Here is a 20,029-nt window from a genome sequence, read left to right on the forward strand (position 1 = left end):
TTGTGATTTTGAACTTGATTTTTTGTGATTTTACACTTGATTTTTTTGTGATTTTGAACTTGATTTTTAGTGATTTTGAACTTGATTTTTTGTGATTTTAAACTTGATTTTTTGTGATTTTGAACTTTATTTTTTGTGATTTTGAACTTGATTTTTTGTGATTTTAAACTTGATTTTTTGTGATTTTAAACTTGATTTTTTGTGATTTTGAACTTGATTTTTTGTGATTTTGAACTTGATTTTTTGTGATTTTAAACTTGATTTTTTGTGATTTTGAACTTGATTTTTTGTGATTTTAAACTTGATTTTTTGTGATTTTGAACTTGATTTTTTGTGATTTTGAACTTGATTTTTTGTGATTTTGAACTTGATTTTTTGTGATTTTAAACTTGATTTTTTGTGATTTTTAACTTGATTTTTTGTGATTTTAAACTTGATTTTTTGTGATTTTGAACTTGATTTTTTGTGATTTTGAACTTGATTTTTTGTGATTTTGAACTTGATTTTTTGTGATTTTAAACTTGATTTTTTGTGATTTTGAACTCGATTTTTTGTGATTTTGAACTTGATTTTTTGTGATTTTAAACTTGATTTTTTGTGATTTTGAACTTGATTTTTTGTGATTTTAAACTTGATTTTTTGTGATTTTTAACTTGATTTTTTGTGATTTTAAACTTGATTTTTTGTGATTTTGAACTTGATTTTTTGTGATTTTGAACTTGATTTTTTGTGATTTTACACTTGATTTTTTGTGATTTTGAACTTGATTTTTTGTGATTTTACACTTGATTTTTTGTGATTTTACACTTGATTTTTTGTGATTTTAAACTTGATTTTTTGTGATTATAAACTTGATTTTTTGTGATTTTACACTTGATTTATGTGTGATTTTAAACCTGATTTTTTGTGATTTTGAACTTGATTTTTTGTGATTTTAAACTTGATTTTTTGTGATTATACACTTGATGTTTTTGTGATTTTGAACTTGATTTTTGTGATTTTAAACTTGATTTTTTGTGATTTTAGACTTGATTTTTTGTGATTTTAGACTTGATTTTTTGTGATTTTGAACTTGATTTTTTGTGATTTTGAACTTGATTTTTTGTGATTTTAAACTTGATTTTTTGTGATTTTAAACTTGATTTTTTGTGATTTTAAACTCTATTTTATATGATTTTGAACTTGATTTTTTGTGATTTTGAACTTGATTTTATGTGATTTTAAACTTGATTTTTTGTGATTTTAGACTTTATTTTTTGGGATTTTAGACTTGATTTTTTGTGATTTTAAACTTGATTTTTTGTGATTTTGAACTTTATATTTTGTGATTTTAGACTTGAATTTTTGTGATTTTGAACTGGATTTTTCGTGATTTTGAACTTGATTTTTTGTGATTTTAAAGGGAGGTGGTTAAACGAACGTCAACATGTGGGTTTTGTAGGTCAAACGTAATGCTATAGTAGTAGAGAAAATGAAATCACAGCGTGAATTTTGTAACATAATAAAACATTCAGATGCCCTCGTTTCATAAATCAGGCATATTTAATCTAGGGAATATATAAAAAGTTCTAAGAAACTGTGACCCCCCCTCCCGAGCGCCCTCCCCCTTTCCGAAGCCTTTGGCGGACATACAGAGAAACACACACAAACACACACACATTTTCGCTTTTATATTATAGACTAGTGGGGGTGCCCGGCATTGCCCAGGTGTTTGGAGGTGTAAAAGAGAAAAAAAAATTGTGCTAGGTAGGCTCGAACCCGAACCCTTGAGATTAATAGGCTGATGACTTACCACTACACTATGCTGGCAGAGAACTGAAAATGTGTGAAATGAAACAATTAAAAAAATCAACCAATTAAAAAGTGATGTGACAGGTGCGTTAATTAAATGAGGTCAACTATTACACCACAGGGAATGAAACGCATTTAGCTTTGGCTGCAAGCCAGTTTCTGTGTATGTTGTTTGTTTCCCATAAGATGTTTGGGAAACCCAGCTCCCCATTTAAAGCGGAGTGTCATAATGAATATTGACGAATTTTAGCCGCATTGATCAAACTTCGTTGCTTTCTGGACGTCCTGAGCATGAGTGTCAGGGAGGCTAATTTTGCTACGGTTCAGTTTCGCTTATATACGACAAAGCCAAAGAAACACATGGAGAGTAAAATATATCATGAAAATAGCGTGTAAGAGTCGCCTAAATAAAAGATACACACTTCCCCCTCTCGTAAATCGTACATATTATAATCTAGGTAGCATATGAAAGGTTCTAAGAAAAAGTCACCACCTCGAGCGCCCCCCCCCCTCCAAAAACCTTTGCGGGACATACACAAAAAATGCACACACATACAAACACACATTTTGCCTTTTATATATATAGATGATCTTTCTGGGAGCCACCTAAATCCTTTATAAACCCAAATTTTTCTTCAATGAAAGTTGGCCATAAATAGCACTTAAGCTAACATGACTAATCAATTTTCATTTGTTATCGTTGTACCATGTTGTTGACACTAAAATGATGATCTTATTTAAAAGTTTATTTGAAAAATTATGTAATCCTGCCTGAATAACAGGTAAAATAGAAACAATTTTTCAATTAAAACCGAAAAATTAAATTGTCATGGAGAATAACTCATATTTTTTATTAAAGTATATAACGAGTTTTCTCCCTTTACAACTAAAATTGTTATTTCTTAGTTTGGAAACTTTTATAAAATGCTGGCAACCATATTGGAAACGGTTTCTGTTGTTAAAGATTGGAAAGAATCGAGAAGGATTCAATAATACACACAAGGCAATAGTCGAACTAGGGATGAGCAGTGAAAATGAAAGTTAAACGTTGTCTACCAACCTGGATTGCATATTTAGTGTTTCTTTCTGGACTTTAAATTTTTCCAATCGTTCACTGTTTGTCTGTTTTAAATTCTGCAAAGAGAAAAATTGATTTGTTGGTATTTTATGATGACAAGATGAGCGAATTCACCATGTATGAGGGGTGCACAATAAGTAATGCCCCTGACCCACTTCCAGTTGTCTGATCTAGCTGAAATTTTGCATGTGTAATGATTTATATCTCTACAGTTTATGTGGCAAATTGCAGCTCTGAACTAATTGTGGTTTCTGTTTTAAAGGTGTTTGAACTGAGTCAGGTGTGAAATGGAGCCTGTTGAATGTCGAGCAGTGATCCGGTTTTTGTATTTGAAACGACGCACACCACAGGAGACTTTTGATGAAATAAAAGAAACTTATGGTGATAATGCCTCATCATATGACCTCGTAAAACGCTGGCATTGTGAATTCAAACATTGCCGGAAGTCTGTGGAAACAGCTCCCAGACCTGGTCGCCCCCCTCTTCTGCCATTGATGAGGCAACTGTCCGTCAAGTTGAGGCTGCCATTTTGGAAGATCGGCGCATTGCTATTTGCCAAATGGCCCAAGATGTCAAGATTAGTACAGGGTCTGTGGAAACTATCATTCATGACCAAGTTGCATATGCATAAGGTGTCTGCCAGATGGATTCCCAGGTTGCTCACACAATTCCAGAAGCAAGAACGCGTCGAATGCTCGAGTATGAATTTGGAGATGTGCCAAGAAGATGAGTCAAAGTTTTTCAAAAGATTGATTACACAGGATGAAACTTGGGTCCATCACTATGATCCAGAGATCAAAGCCCAGTCAATGCAGTGGAAGCACTTGGAATCATCATCTCCAAAGAAGGCAAGGGTGCAGCCGGTCATGCTCACAGTCTTCTGGGACCAGGATGGAGTAGTAATGACAGATTTCCTGGCAAAGGGTACCACAATTACAGGAGCCTATTATGCTTCACTTTTGAGGAAATTAAGGGAAGCTATCAAAATCAAGAGGCAGGGCAAGATCAGCAAAGGTACCCTCCTCCTGCAGGAGAATGCTCCGGTCCACAACTCGCATGTCGTCAGATCAGAAGCACAAGCGTGTGGTTATGAAATCCTTCCCCATCCTCCCTACTCTCCTGACCTTGCACCCTCTGACCTTCTCCTCTTCCAAGCCATGAAGTTGTTTTTGAAAGGAAAGCGTTTCCCAGATGATACAGCCTTGATTTCTGAAGTAATGTTGTAGTTGGAGGACCAACCTGGGGTGTTCTACAAAAACGGTCTCCAGAACTGCATCAAACGATGGGAGAAATGTATAACTCTGGATGGTTCCTATGTAGAGAAAGACTAATAACTGTGCCAAGTTTCGTTGCTCTACTGCTATGGGAAGTGGGTCATGGATATTACTTATTGCACGCCTCTTGTAAACAAGTAAAGCATGCATGGTCCCCGGTGAGTGTACAGTGAAAGAGTAGGTGTGTCAGAAACTGACCTTACGAATGCATGAAAAAATATTGAATAATTCGGCCCTCTGTCTTTCCAAGCTTATAATTACTCAAAAAATGTAATTCAAACCCTATTTTTTTTTCAATTAAAGGAGCAAGGACCAAGGTTTCATTTAAAAAAAAAAAAACATGGTTTTTAAAAAAAAGGTTTTAAACTCCGGACTTTACAGGTAAATTTCTAAAAAACACTTCTTTTTTTGTTTTGAATTTGAATATATTATTATTGATTTTTTATCTTCAATTTGTGATATATAAAACTTTGGTGAGTAAATTAATTATTTACATTTTAATAGACATTTCAAAATGGGGGGAGGGCATGAATTAAAAAAAAACGTTTGTCTAAAATATTATATTCGGTTTATAGGAAAGAGCATAAAATTTCACATCGACCCTGAAAATATCGTAAAAATTGAATCAATAGAAAAATTTTGATAGATTTTTAAAGTTTAAAAATTGAAAAATATTGAACTCGTAAAATTCAATTGATTTCATTAAGTAAAGAAAATGTTTTTAAAAAATAAAAAATAATATTTCTATTACTTTTTATACAACTTTAATAGTTTATTTTCGAAGTATAATGCATAAAGAAAATAAAAAACTCACTTTTAAAAGAGAAATGACGAGTTTTTTTTATATTTTATTCGCAGTTTCGTGTTAGGGGTGTCAAAAATTCCCCAAAAATTCTGATACACCTACTGAACGAGGCATAAAAAAATTATTAATTTTAGCATTTGCCCGCCCCCCCCCCACCTACCATTTAGTCCCAAAAGTCCCCAGGGGACATCAAATCCTGATGAAAATGGACAAACGGTGCAGTTTTAGGCCCTAACATATGTAAATTTGAGTTCTGTACCATCATTTGCCTCTCCCCTTTGATGGAACCATGATTTTGACCGCTACATTTTTTGTAATGAAAGAGCATAAGAAAGGCTAAATTTGGCCTTAAAAAGACCAATCTATCAAACTTTAGAAAGGCCAAATTTTAAAAGCAATATGGCGGCCTCGATTGTCGTATATTTAGTCTAATAAAAATGCTGAAAAAATAATAAAAATGTATTTTTTTTTCTGGTTTTGTTTCAGCCTTTGGGTCTAATTATGTGTTTTATATAAAAATAAATAGTTTTATAATTTTTTTGTTTGTCAAATAATTTACGCTGCTAAACTACACATTTGCCCATAGAAAATCGCTCTCATATAAATTTTTCTTATATTCGGGTATCTTATATCCGGGTACATTCACAAGCGATTATTACCTTTCTTTTTTTCTTTCCTTTGCGAAAAGACGAGAGAGAGGGTTAGGGTTAAGGTTGGGGTCATAGTTACTTTTTTTTCTTGCTGTTCAGCAAGGAGTTTCGCTCGATGTTCGGAGCCCCGTTCGATCGCCATTTCTTTTTGCAAAATTTCCATTTGGTTCAGCTTCTTCTTCTCGTTCTCCCAGTATTCCTAAAAGACATCAAAAGAAAAAAGGCGCTTGTTGAGATAGAGTCGACAAACGGATTTCTATAAAAATATGTAGTTTTAAGCAAAAATAACAGTACTTACTTGTCATGTCAAAAATAGTAAAATATTAAAAAATTACGACAATTCATCGAGTAGAAAACTATTTATAGTTAAAAGTAATTTTTACAGAACATTGGGGGAAATGGTATGTTCCCTAGATCTGAACACCTTGAAGATTGCGAATACTGTAAGAAATTCTGCAGAAATAAGCAGGCACCTCATTGGTCGTTTGACTGCCCATGATTTTGTTGAACCTATCGGATTGATTGTTCTTAATAACTGCAGAGGCGTATTATTGACGCTGTTTTTCATATTTCAGGCAGCCGGTTTTCACAAAGACAACAGGCCAAAATGGACATAAAAAAACTCACTCGAGGCTTGTAGCCTCAAAACCCCTTTGTCTCATTGGGACGTATTAATGCCCTAATGTGTGTTCGAACATGTTTTCCTCACCTATACACACCAACATGTACGCACGCACATACGCACACACACACACACGCATATACACATCCTCATACACACACATGTACGCACACATACGTGCACAAGTACGCACACATGCGAAATGTCACTTCCCCTGAAAGGAATTTCAGACATGCGCAGTCAGAACACTCACCCCGATATAAAAGTCCACGACACTATTCAACTCCCTCTTTTCTTCCCTTTTTGCCTGGGTTCATCAGCCAGGCAAGTTCGGCGTCCATAGCTCTTGGTTTGAAAACTTTTCCACGTGGACGACTGCTATCATGAACGCACGGTTTTGCTGAGGCAAACACTCCTTTTCTATTTTCCTTTCTTCGTGCGGGACGACAATTTCTCGTCTTCGACTTCATTTCTTTCTTTTCCACGCATGTAGTCGTCAACGCCTGAATGAACACGTGTTACACCTAAACCATTTTTATTTTCAACAGAAAATAAACAACATGTTTATTTCATCCCGCAATTGAGTTATTATTTCCTCCATTCCATTCGTTTCATTATTTTCTTTTGTAACGGGATTAGGATTTATATGTCCTAGTCCTCTACATGTGGGACGAAATGTTATTATCATTTGCAAACACCAATGCCCTTATGTTGGGTGGAATATTATATTCATCGTACACTGTTGTGCTCTGCGAATTGATTGACTTTCATCGTTCCTTATATAACGTCTTTCAGAGACAAAATTAAGGTCTCCATTTTGACCTGTCCTTTGTCCGCCATTCGGACAGTTATTTACAGTGAACTCCATGATGACTATCGGACTCGAAGCATTCATCCTTGGAAGGCATCATTTAACTCATCGACTTCTTGCAACTGTTCTTCAAACCGCATGGAGTATCGTATCCTGCAAACACGAAGATAAACCTTGAACTACTACTTTTTTCGGGTGTTACCAGCCGCCCCTGCACAGCAGATAGCTAAAGGTGACACATCTTTTGCAGTTTGGATCTTTTTACTTTAATAAAATTTATGTTGAAGTTTAAAGGTGAGCCGGTTGTGAATTCTAGTTGTTTTATTTTTGTTTTTTGTTTTTTGTTTTTTTTTTCATTCTGCCAAGGGGCAAAACCGAGGTGAGAGAATATCTTACAATACAAGGGAATACTTATCTCCCTTTTCACCACTTTAGTGGCTGACGTACTGTTTTAGACCATAGCAAAATACTTTTTTTTATTATTATTATTAGAAACACGATAACAGTTGCTCTATTTGATGAATTTTCGTAATTTTTGGATATATTACTATTTTCGACATGGAAATTAAGTAAGTAACATTGCTTTTTCCTTAAAACCACGTATCTGTCGCCTATCTTAACAAGCGCCAGAAAAACATCCAGCTCGATTGATTCTGCCGTGTTTGATTCCATGGAAAGAGCTATAATAGTTACAACCGCAGATGATAGGTTTGAAGTGTTAGGTTTGAGTTCTCCCGAGGCTTACTTTTTTTTTTTCTTTTTTTTTTTTTGTCGGTGATCTGGCATATTTACCTATCCAAGCGACTTCTGGTTTTAAAACTCGTCGGAAGTAAACGGTAATACAGTGGACCCCTGACATACGAGCTATCCAAGTTACGAGAAATTCGAGATACGAGATGGCTTCAGAGCAAAAATCCTTCCCTACATACGAGCTAAAATCCAAGTTACGAGTTTCCAGATGCAATTGCTAGGTGGTCGAGTGTGCCGTGTTTCACTACGTCTCCTTAATGGTGCCATTTTAATTCGAGATACGAGCTTCATCCGGGAACGAATGAATCTCGTATGTCGGGGGTCCACTGTACCGTCGGAAATATCTTGACGAAAATTTAGGTGGAGACATAAGAATATCCGGAAACTGATCATTCGCATTGAAATGTTATCTAAAACATGTTTATTTACAGAAAATCTTTTTCTAATAAATAAAGAATTCTATAAAGATAAATACGTGTATTTAAAGAGATTTTTTTAAAAAAATAAATATGTTCACTTACAGAATTATTTTATCTACAGAATTTTTAAAAAATGTTTATTTACATAATTTTTATTTACAGACTTTTTTAAAATAAATATTTTTAATGACAGGATTTTTTTTACAGAAGTAATTAACGCTGTACAAGATTTTTAAAAAATGAAATAAATCAAATAAACTAAATAAATGAAAAAGAAAATGAATGAATTGTGACTCAACATAAATTTGTTTATATTGAATTTGAAAACGACAATGTTATAGTCAACCAGCTATTGTGTCTTACAGACGGGCAGTTCTAGAAAAAGATACTTTGCTCGTGGAAGCTCTGCTTAGTTCTAGGAACACAGAGAAAATGAATTTACTGACATTGGTTGTAGGTAGACAAGTTTTTGTTGTGCATGTTTTACAGGGAGGAGAGACCATAGATTGGAGCTCAGCCGATCACCTGCTATGAAAATAAGGGTAGAGTAGAGAAAGTCTAGCAGTAACTCTTCTATGAGAAAGATGGTCTATGGTGGAGAAGTTGGTATCACCCACAAGTCTATTTTGTACTGTGGACAGGGAGGAATGGATGCACTGACTGGCACCTCCCCAGATGTGGGAGCAGTGCTCTATCTTTGGACATATTTGACTCTTACACAGGCAGAGGATTGCATAAGGAGTGTGCAGCAGACGAAAATTGCAACAAACATAAGCAGGAGCAAATTCTCCCGGCTGGAGATTTTGATTGCACTTCCTTCCTGGCTTGTCCAATCAGAAGCCACCTCTCAGTCACGTGACCAATTTTCCATCCATCCATAGCCTTGAGCCCCTGGAGGGGCATTGGCCATCCACAAAAATTTTTAAATAAATATGTTTATTTATATAATTTTTTAATTTTTTTTTTAATATAATAAATTAAAAAAAGAAATAAATAAGAAGAAATGAATGAATATTTACTTAACAAAGTAAAAAATATGTAATTTTCATATCTATATATTAATACGATAGACTGTGTGTTATTTTCTGTCTCAAGCTTACATCCGGGTTATTTAATTGTTATGTACTTCCATTTCTTGTAATAAATAATTTTACCAAGAATTCTTCATAAGTTTTGGTTTAGGTTTCGGTTATAGCTGATAGCCCTCAAGCCATTAAATGTTTTTTTAAATAATTTTACTAAGAATTCTTCATAATTTTGGTTTCGGTTTCGAGTATAGCTGATGGCACTCCAATAATCTATTTTTTAAAAAGAATTTTATCAAGAATTCTTCATAAGTCTTGGTTTCGGTTTCGATTTTAGCTGATGGCACATTAGTAATCTATTTTATTTATGAATAATTTTATCAAGAATAAGTTTTGGTTTCGGTTTCAATTATAGCTGAAGAAATCAGAAGTTTTATATATATATATATATATATATATATATATATATATATATATATATATATATATATATATATATATATATTATGACAGCCCCTTTAAGAAACTCGTTTCTTATCATTGAGCACTTTCAGTTGAATTAAGTCAGTCAATTTAGCTCTTATGGATAGATCATCATATAATGATAAGATCACTGTCTGACTGATGTAAAGAACATTTAAAATTAAAATGTTTAAATTTAGCGTTATTTCACGCGGTTAATAGTAGCCGAATGGATACGGTCTTTGCTAATCGAGCCAGAGATGACTCGTGTTGCCGAGTTTGAATCTGTCGACTGATGTTAATCGTGACACCCTGCACTGAAGATTGCCGAAAGGATGAAACACTAGTTTCTGTAGGTATTTAATTATTATAGTAAAAAATAATTATACATATATATATATATATATATATATATATATATATATATATATATATTTAAATAAGGGAGTAGTCACCAACAATGTGTATTTTTTAACATTATTTTATTATTCCGTGTCTTGGTTTTTCATTGAGAATCATGTTTGGATCATTGTAATAATGTTTTTAAGTCATTGAAATCGTTTTACGCGCGTTTCAGACGGTCTGTGATGCGTCCTCGTCAGAAATTAAGTTTGGGGTTCGGTTTTGATTCAAGCTGATGAACCCAAGTCATATAGATATATTTTTTATTTTTGAAATCACAACTGTATAATATATAAAAAATCGATAGAACATTAACTCTATAATAATATATACGAAATCTGCAAAAATTAAAATATCATATTTAAGCATATTTTACGACTGGACTATGCCGGACGTCCCTGTTAGCTTGGATAAATACTTTTGCAGTTTTAACAAAAAAGCTACAATAATATCAAAGCGTCACCATTTACACTGGACATCTACAGAATGCCAACATCAATATATTACATATGAATCAGTCCCCTGTGAAATTTCCACAGGTCCTGCTAGTGTATAATAAATTAAATAAAACAGTCGTAATGAAAAAAAAAAATGCGTGTTGGTTCAAATATAATTAAACTAAATAATAAACATGATTTAGTATGAAACATTGCTGAAATTTTTCGCCAAGATTCAATGTTATTCCTACAGTTAAATTTATGAAGCATAAATTGGCACGTATTGGCAGAACGTCGTGGGACAATGGTAGTCTCTGCTATGAAGAAATCTTGAAGATATGTTCATGTTACTTGTATTGGTCGGACTATTGTTCTCATCTGAAGTATTATTTATGCAACGTTTCAGTCAGCTTGTCCTTCGACTTTCATCAGGCATGTTGGTTGTTTAGAAAAGAAAAGAAAAGTTACTTGCTCCATAGATATTTTCATATTCCTGAGTCAGGGCAATACAACAAAGAAAGGTAGGCTCTGTTGAAACCCAAAACCAGATAGAGGAAGCTCATTGGCCCTGTATGGCAATCTTCTAGCAATGTTATTAAGCAAAACACTCCCTTTTAATTTGTTATTTTGAGCCAAACTGTCATGAGAATACTCATGTCATTGTGCAATTTGATCAAACCAAAAATAATGGAACATAAAATAAATGAAATAGCAGGAGTGACTGTATAAGAATCAGTTCATCATACTGAAATACCATTCAGAACACAAATATATTGCAAGGCAATTATAACCTACCACAGAGTCTTCATAAGCAGTTAAAAAAAAAAAAAGAAAAGAAAAGGAATGTCCGTTGTGGAATCAGTCAATCCAGTTTCCAGGCATCATAAGAAAGTGTGAAGAATGTTGGCAGCCATACTGAATTCTAAACAAAATCACACACTATACATTTTCTAATATTCATTTATAGCTGAGCTGTACTATTTTGTGTATCAGGGTTAAAAACCTGCAATCTTTCAAATGTTGCTAAATTCCAGGCTTTGTCGGCTTAGTAATTTTTCTTTTTCATTTTTTTTAGCATATGTGCTGCCTTCTTGAGTCGCCTGATTCTTCACCTTGAATCCCTGTCAATTATGTTGACCTCGTTCCACAAACGGAAGTGTGTTCCTTTTTCTTTCCGATATGTGATCAGCTAGTCCCGACTTTTCGAACTCTCCCCATGTCACGGCTTTGACAAATTCGAAACTAAAACCACAAAGCAGAGACTAACTCACAGAATACGAAAATAACTATGGAGGCAATAACTTTCCCCTTTTCTTTTCCAAACAACAATGAAACATGCCTGAAGAAGGTCGAAGGCAAAACAGACCGAAACGTTACACAAGTAACACTCAAGATGAGAACGATAGTCCAATCAATACAAGTAATATAAACAATCAGCCATCATCTAAAAAATTTAGAACTTCAAAATCTTGAAGATGTTTTTCAATAAATGGTTGCATCATCTGTCATTATCAATTTAGATGAACTTCTATTTCAGTTTGTTGATGAGTTTTATCAAATACTAGTGGAGGAGAGGCAGATTTGCCTGGGCGTAAAATAAACTTAAATATGATATTTTAATTTGCCCAGATTTCGTATATATATATATATATATATATATATATATATATATATATATATATTTTTAATTACATTTTCACCCCAAACAAGGCACATTGCCACTTTGTTCTAGGGGGCTACTATCAGGGGCAATAACTACTGGGGTACTATGTTGGGATTTGGGCAGCAAGATGTCGGTTCACGTTGCACTTGAACTTCTGCATGTCAGTACAGTTGGGGAAGCAGTGGCCTGGAATGGAATTCCAGAGTCTAGCGGTTCTGGGGAAGAAACTACTGGAGTAAAAAGATCTTTTACATCTAGGGATCTCTAATGTGTGGGGGTGGGATTTAGCTGCCTGTCGGGTTTGTCGAGGGTGTCTACGTCGTGGGGGCACAAGTCTCTGCAGTTCGTCAGAGCATTCACCATTAAAATATTTCTAGAACAGGCAGAGGGATGCAACATTGCGTCGATGGGACAAAGGCTGAAGCTTAGATGCCAGTTCAGGGCCTATCAAATTTGTGACTCTCTTTTGAACCTTGTCTAGGAGCGAGAGACTAGTAGCAGATGCACCAGCCCAAATGTGACAGCAATACTCCATACATGGGCGAATGGTGGCCTTATAGAGGTACAGGATACTTTCGGGTGTTAGTAGTTTTCTAGCACAGTAGAGAGAGCCTATATTAGTATAGAGTCATGATTTCAAAAGTAAAAAAAAAAAAGTATTTAGGTGTCATCAGTTAAAATCGAAACCAAACTGTAGCATTCAAAGCTGGTGACGTTTTTTTTTTTTTTTTTTTTTTTTTTTTACACAGTGATCACCACTTATCAAGACCCGGAAGCCACTCAGGGATAAGGGTTACCACTTTTTACCAATGTGATACATATATGGACTATTTAAAAATTAAAAATAAACTAAGATCTATTTACAAAATGTATAACGACTTTTTTTTTCAATTTTGACCCATTTTTAACCCTTAAAGACTATTTTAACTGGCTAAAGACCCATAAAAAATCCAATCATTTGAGGCCCCTAAAGCTGCTCTGATTTTTAGTTTTGGAGGAGATAGAGTTTGAAAATATGGAGACAGACAGACATATAGCTTTTTATATATTAGATTTTACATCGACATTTTAAGAAAGAAAAGTCAAGTACGTCCAAGGATGGAATACTGCTGCCATATCTGGGCAGGAGCTGCTAAATACAGCCTATCCTGCCTTGACAGAGTACAAAATAGACTTTGTAGCTTAGTGGGGGGGGGCCTTTTCTCTTCCCTGCAACCTCTCTCCCACAGAAGAGACATTGCGAGCCTATCCTTGTTTTATCGTTATTTCGATGGCAGGTGCTCGTCTGAGCTCCAATCTCTGGTGCCTCCTCACCAATCTTTTATGAAAAACACCCGTCTAGTTGAAACCACTGTAAGAAATTTTCCCCACTCTTTATCTGTGCCTAGATCAAGACGTAGATTTCATGAACAGGGCTTCTTTCTTAGAACTGCACGCCTGTGGAACTCTGTTCCATCTGCCTGCTTCCCACCTAACTACAGCCTGGATGTCTTCAAGCCTTACGTAAACAAATTCCTGATGAACCGCCCCCCTCCCTTAAGTAGACACTTTATTAAATCTCCACACTAACGTACTGTACATGCAATAACCCTTATTCCTGAGTGGCTTCCGGGCCTTGATAAGTGGTGACCACCTTGTAAAAAGAAAGAAAAAAGAAAAAAAAAAGAAAGAAAACAGAAGGCTTTCACCATGCAAGAAATGGAAATATACCGGTGTTGACAAAGATGATAAAAAGGAACTGATTTTTCTTTTTTTTCTAAGTAATTTTTACTTTTTTTTATTGCATTTTCACCTTAAACAAGTCACAATGTCACTTGGATGTAAAGGGACTGCTATTTGGGACATAATTAGTATGTAGGGAGTTGGGCAACAAGATGACTGTTCACATAATACTTCAACTTCTGCAGGGAAGCAGGGAGCCGGGAGGGAATTCCAAAGTCTTTTTTTTTCCCTTTTTTTTTTTTACATGTAGGTCACCACTTATCAAAGCCCGAAGGCCACTCAGGGATAAGGGTTATTGCGTGTACAGTAATCAATGAGATAGTATTGTAGTAATCATTAGTATTGCCGGTTTTGATAGAGTGTCTTACTTAAGGGGGCGGTTTGTCAGGAGTTTGTTTATGTTGGACTTGAAGACGTACGTCCAAGTTGTAGTCAGGTGGGAAACAGGCAAGCGGCAGAGAGTTCCACTGGCGTGCAGTTCTAAGAAAGAAGCTTTCCTCATGGAATCTACGTCTGGATTTAGGCACAGATAAAGAGTGGGGAAAATTGTTGACAGTAGTTTCAGCCAGACGGGTGTTTCTCGTGAAAGATTGGCGGTCTGGGGAAAGAAACTGGAGATCACTACTGTGTAGGGGAGGGATTTTGCTGCTTTTCAATTTTTTTAGGATATTTACGTCGAAGGGGTACAAGGGCTTATAGTTCATCAGAGCATCTTCTCTCAAAATACTTATAAAATAGGATGCAACATTTCATCGATGGGACATAGGTTGGGGTTAGGTTGACAGAGCGAGACCTATCAGGTTGAGCGATTCTTTTTTTAATCCTGTCGAGGAGAGGAAGGTTAATAGCAGATGCACCGAAATGTGGCAACAATACTCCATACATGGGTGTATGGTGGCCTTGTAGAGTAAAAGATAGTCTCAGGTATAAATTGCCTTCTAGCATGGTAGAGTCCAGCTTCTTTGCAGCAGCCTTGGCAATGCCCTCAATGTATCTATTCTAATTCATGTTCGCTGTAAATGTTAAGCCAAGGAGTTCGAATGAAGAGCTTTCAGGTAGTCTATTATTAGCCATGGCTATCGGTATTTTTTTTTTTACATTTTCACCCCAAACATGGCACATTGCCACTTTGTTATAGGGGGCTACTATCAGGGACATAGGCATCAGGGGTACTGTGTAGGAAGTTGGGCAGCAAGATGTCGGTTCATGTTGCACTTGAACTTCTGCATGTTAGTACAGTTGGGGAAGCAGGGACCCGGTAGGGAATTCCAAAGTCTAACTGTCCTGGGGCAGAAACTACTGGAGATCTAGGGATCTCTACTGTGAAAGGATGGGATTTAGCTGCTTATCGGGGGTATTTATGTCGAGGGGGCACAAGTGCTTGCAGTTTGTCAGAGCATTCACCGTTAAAGTACTTGTAGAAAAGGCAGAGGGATGCAACATTTCGTTGATGGGACAGAGGCTGAAGTTTAGATGACAGTTCAGGACCTATCAGATTTGCGACTTTCTTTCGAACCTTGTCTAGGAGCGAGAGACTAGTAGCAGATGCACCAGCCCAAATATAACAACAATACTCCATACATGGGCGAATGGTGGCCTTATAGAGGTATAGGATACTTTCGGGCATTAGTATCTTTCTAGCACGGTAGAGAGAACCTACTTTCTTCGCAGCGGTCCTGGCGATACTCTCAATGTAGCCAATGACTCTTTATCTGAAAGACACCATCAACCACCGAGCACTTCTGCTGAAAGTTGGCCAGACCTTGAAGAACAGAAAAATGGTTTCCATTATAGAATCTCTTCTCCGGAATCGAAGATTCTTTGTCGAAATGGATAGTAGGCAGAGTCGGTGGAGGTCACAGAAGAATGGTCTGCCCCAGGGTTCTGTCTTGGCGCCGACTTTGTTTAACATCTATACAAATGACCTACCAGAATTTAAAGACATCCGTAGATTCATCTATGCGGATGACACGTAATTTGCGACACAAGACAAGAGCTTTGAAGCAATTGAGAAAAGAATCTCCAGTGCCTTAAAAACCCTAGCCTCCTACTTTAAGAAATGGTTCCTCAATCCCAATCCTGGGAAAACAAAAGTTTGTAGTTTCCACCTTAACAACCACATAGCCAACAGGAAGCTGAAGATCCAATGGGAAGGTAAGGAGCTAGTAAATGAACCATATCCAGTCTACCTTGGCATCACACTGGACCGAACTCTCTCCTTCAAGACACACATAGACAAGCTCCGAAAGAAGATCGCGCCTCGAATTAACTTAGTCAACATACTGGCTAACTCGAGTTGGGGAGAAGACCCACACACGCTAAGGACAACATCATTAGCCCTATGTTACTCCACGGCTGAATATGGCGCTGCAGTATGATCTCGCTCAGCCCATGCTCACCGCATTGACGCAGATCTCCACAAAGCTTGCCGGATCATAACCGGAAATTTAAAAAGCACACCTCTACCAGCCCTATACTGATTAAGTGGCATACCACCACCTAAAGTCCGCCGGGATATAATTGCGAGAGTTGAGTGTACTAAACAACTCGAAGACCCCAGACACCCTCTCTATGGCTACTCGGAGGTGGCTAGACGACTTGTGTCCCGGCGAAGCTTGCCACAGTGGAGGAACTACCGGACACTCCTACATCCTCTTACTGACTGCAGATGTGGAGAAAGGTAGACCCTCAGTCTACAAATATAGCACTGCCAGAGCCCAGTGAAACCTTACCACCTGGCACACACCTGTCCCGTTCGGAGTGGGTCACTCTGAATAGGGCAAGGGCAAAAGTTGCAAAAACTGGCGACAACCTCCTCATGTGGGGTTACTCTACAACTGCTGAATGCCCCTGTGGTGCCCAAGTTCAGACCATCGAGCACATTTTAACATCTTGCCCACTGGGGCCCAACTGCACAGACAAAGACCTCAGTGTTGGTAATGAAAACACACGCCGCTGGTTGAAGAGATGGAGCGACAAGATATGATGATCTGAAAGTACATACTTTAAACTCCTCGGCCTCACGCTCTCAGGAAACATGAGTTGGAACAATTACATTGAGCGTATCGCCAAATCTTAAAGACAGTGAATCAAGTACGATAACCATTAGGCCAGCTTGACACGTCCTTTAAATTTTTCAATTTTGATCTCTTAGCAGATCTTTTTTCCAGATAAAAACCGATTAAAAAGTTTCCCATATGTTTAAATACACTACATACCAAATTACAAGCCTGTAGATAAAAAATTTTGTGAGCATATAAGTTGAGAAGTATCCTCACACATATACACACACACATTTTCACTTTTATAGATATAATGGTTTTACTTGATTTAATTTCAACTTCTTCACAGTGTGCAACAGTGTTTTATAAGATATTTCGAGGTAAATACTCTTCATCAAATTTTGTTTCAAATTTCTTAAAACTCTCTGTAAATTGAGTGACATTTGAATAACATGAGGTGCGATATGGAGCTAAACTCATCCCTTTCACCTCTAATCTTACCTGTTCTTGTTTTCGAAGGAGGTTTTCTGCAGCCAGTCGGTTCCTGCGGATATTTTCCATAGCCATTTTAGCTGCTTCTTCCCGTTTCTGTTCATCATCCCAAGCAAGATGAAGCTTCTCTCTCCGAACGATGAGGGCTCGCTCTTCTTCCATTTTCGACTTCATTATGTCGAGGATTTTTTGATCCTAGAAAAAGAACAGCGTTAACACAAATAAATTTTTCCTTTAATTTGATTTTTTTTTTTTTAATTTTAACCTAGAATTATTTTTATGAAGAGAAAATAAAAATAGCAAAATTTTATGTGTAAGTTTATGATGTCGGACTTTGTTAATTATTCCCCTTGCTAATTTTCCCCAATTCAATTCAATAAGTTTGGCAAAAAATAAAATAAGCAAGCTTCAGTTGTCATGTAGGGAAAAGATAGTAGAAATTTACACAGAATATAAATTATTCCCCTTGCTGATTTTTTTTTTTTTATTCTATAAATTTTGTTAGATTGTTAGCTACCGAAAGCACCGAAAAGAATAATCAAAGATTATTATGAATTTATGAATTACTGATAATCGATGATTTTTATTAATTTAGAAATTGTATTTTGTAAATGATATTTCAGGAATGTTGAAACATTGGCTGTTATTGTAGGAGTTGAAATCATGGATATTGTTTATAGTGAGAGTTGGGGTCAAGAAAACAATTCTGTAAGGAATTCGAAAATCTATGGACCAAGTCGCTGGTAACAACTTTTAAAAAATTTTTTTTATTTTTCTTCCTTTGAAGATTGTAATGCTGGGTATGGGGCAGCCAAACCAGCTGCCAACATTGCCCCGCTTTTTTATTGAAACCAACCGAGAGCTCTTTTTAGTATCCTCGCTGTTCCCTTAAGTGCAATTGTCTGAATCTCTTTTGCACTTGGTTCACCAGGAATATTAGTTAGGTAGGACTTCAGGTTCTTCTTCATAAGCCCTGTGGCACCTATGATAACTGGTATGATCGATATCCCCTTTAGGTTCCAGTTTCTTTTCATATCATACACGAGACCTTGGTATTTGGTCTGTTTCTCTCTTTCAGCTCTATTCACATGTTTGTGAGCGTGATGGGTGACGTCATAGGAATTAAGTTAATGTAATATAGAATTAAGTTTTTTGAGAGTTGGGATCAAACTATCGAAGAAAGAGGATCGTTTTGAGACGCTGGAAGCGGCGTCAAGGGAAATGTTCATGATATAGTAATGTGACATTTGTGGTTCTGAAAAAGTATTCCAGCCACAAATAATAAATGTATATGTGCCTGTCTTTTAAACCTGATCTTCGTGCTTGCTTTTTAAACCCAAGCACATAATTTTGTCTTGTCATCACCAACATAAAGAACATTGTCCTCCCCTCACATATGTGCTCCCCATCATAAACAGCCACTCTTAAGCATAAAATATAATGACACAAACAACCTTCATCCAACATATACGTGCATATTGGTCCTATACGTTATCATGGTCTTCTCTTTCAATACTCATCATGCCATCCTGCCACGTAACATCAAGTCTCTCTTCTGTAATCCTTGTATCTCTACAATTATATAAATGCAACTTTGTCTCTGTGTATGTGAGTTTGTTCCTTATAGATTCCGAAACGGCTGAACAGATTTTCTTGAACATTTACAGAACTTTAGTGTATAAGTCTGGGAGTGATCTTAGTTAAGTTTTGTCTCAGAATACCCCCGATAATTACCAATAATCGCTAATCGAAACCGTTATTTTAATTTATCTATCATCGGTAAAGCTGTTTTTTTCCATGTTCTTGCTTAGCAACAATGATAGAACAACGGGCTATGAAAATTCGACTATGGGTAAGTTGATAGCGTGTTTTTTTTTTTTTTGTTTTTTGTTTTTTTTGTTTTTTTTTGCATGGCGTGGTCTGTAGGTTCAAACTCTACACGTAAGTTCCTTAATTTTTTTTTTCATTAACTACAAAGAATTTTATAAGATTTGAAAATTTACATGTTTTTTTTTTTTTGTTTTTGTTTTTTTGCATGATGTGGGTTGTAGGTTCAAACCTCGTATATAAATTTCTTAATGTTTTTTTTTTAACTTTATAAAAGAAACAGTAGGTTCTCTAGAGTACAATGTTGTATAACATATATTTTGGACTAAGTTACTGAATGGAGGCATGTGAAGCTTCCTCCAGGGCGATTTCATGGATTTCGATGACAATAAAAATATAGGAGTGTAAGTATTCGTTGATCAGCATTTAATCCCAGGCAACGTCGAGTCTCCCTGCTAATACTATATATAACCGCCTGGCGCCGTTTCAAAACCTCTTTATATTACATATCCCCGTTTTGATGCAACAATTTAACAAAACATAAAACAAGCAAGCTTATCATGTGGAGAAAGTGTGATTAAAAATGAATACAAACCTTATTTTTGTACCACATGCAGTGTTCGCGTCAAGCAAGAAAAAATATATCTGCTGGTGATCTCATGAAATAACGAGACTTCAGAGCATATTATACACATATGAAAGGCAGACGGTTTCAATAAAAACCTTATTGATCAAAGAAAGGCTTTCCTTTTGGCAGAAGTGAGTTTTGTCAGATGTGTATTGAATTTTGAATCTGA

General features: G+C 36.0%; 1 protein-coding gene across 1 annotated transcript in view; it reads right to left on the reverse strand.

Moving 5' to 3' along the window:
- LOC145263209 (uncharacterized) overlaps positions 1–20,029 on the reverse strand; it is a 165,068-nt gene that overhangs the window by 50,019 nt on the left and 95,020 nt on the right. The window contains exons 8-10 of the mRNA XM_080120284.1: positions 17,415–17,600; positions 5,678–5,797; positions 2,852–2,925 (exon numbers count right to left, since the gene is read on the reverse strand). Of these exons, the coding sequence (XP_079976410.1) occupies positions 2,852–2,925; positions 5,678–5,797; positions 17,415–17,600 (380 nt within the window). The remainder of the gene's footprint in view (positions 1–2,851; positions 2,926–5,677; positions 5,798–17,414; positions 17,601–20,029) is intronic.

Source organism: Euprymna scolopes, chromosome 38 (genome assembly GCF_053919585.1).
Source record: "Euprymna scolopes isolate OS-2025 chromosome 38, ASM5391958v1, whole genome shotgun sequence".
Classification (NCBI taxonomy): Eukaryota; Metazoa; Mollusca; class Cephalopoda; order Sepiida; family Sepiolidae; genus Euprymna; species Euprymna scolopes.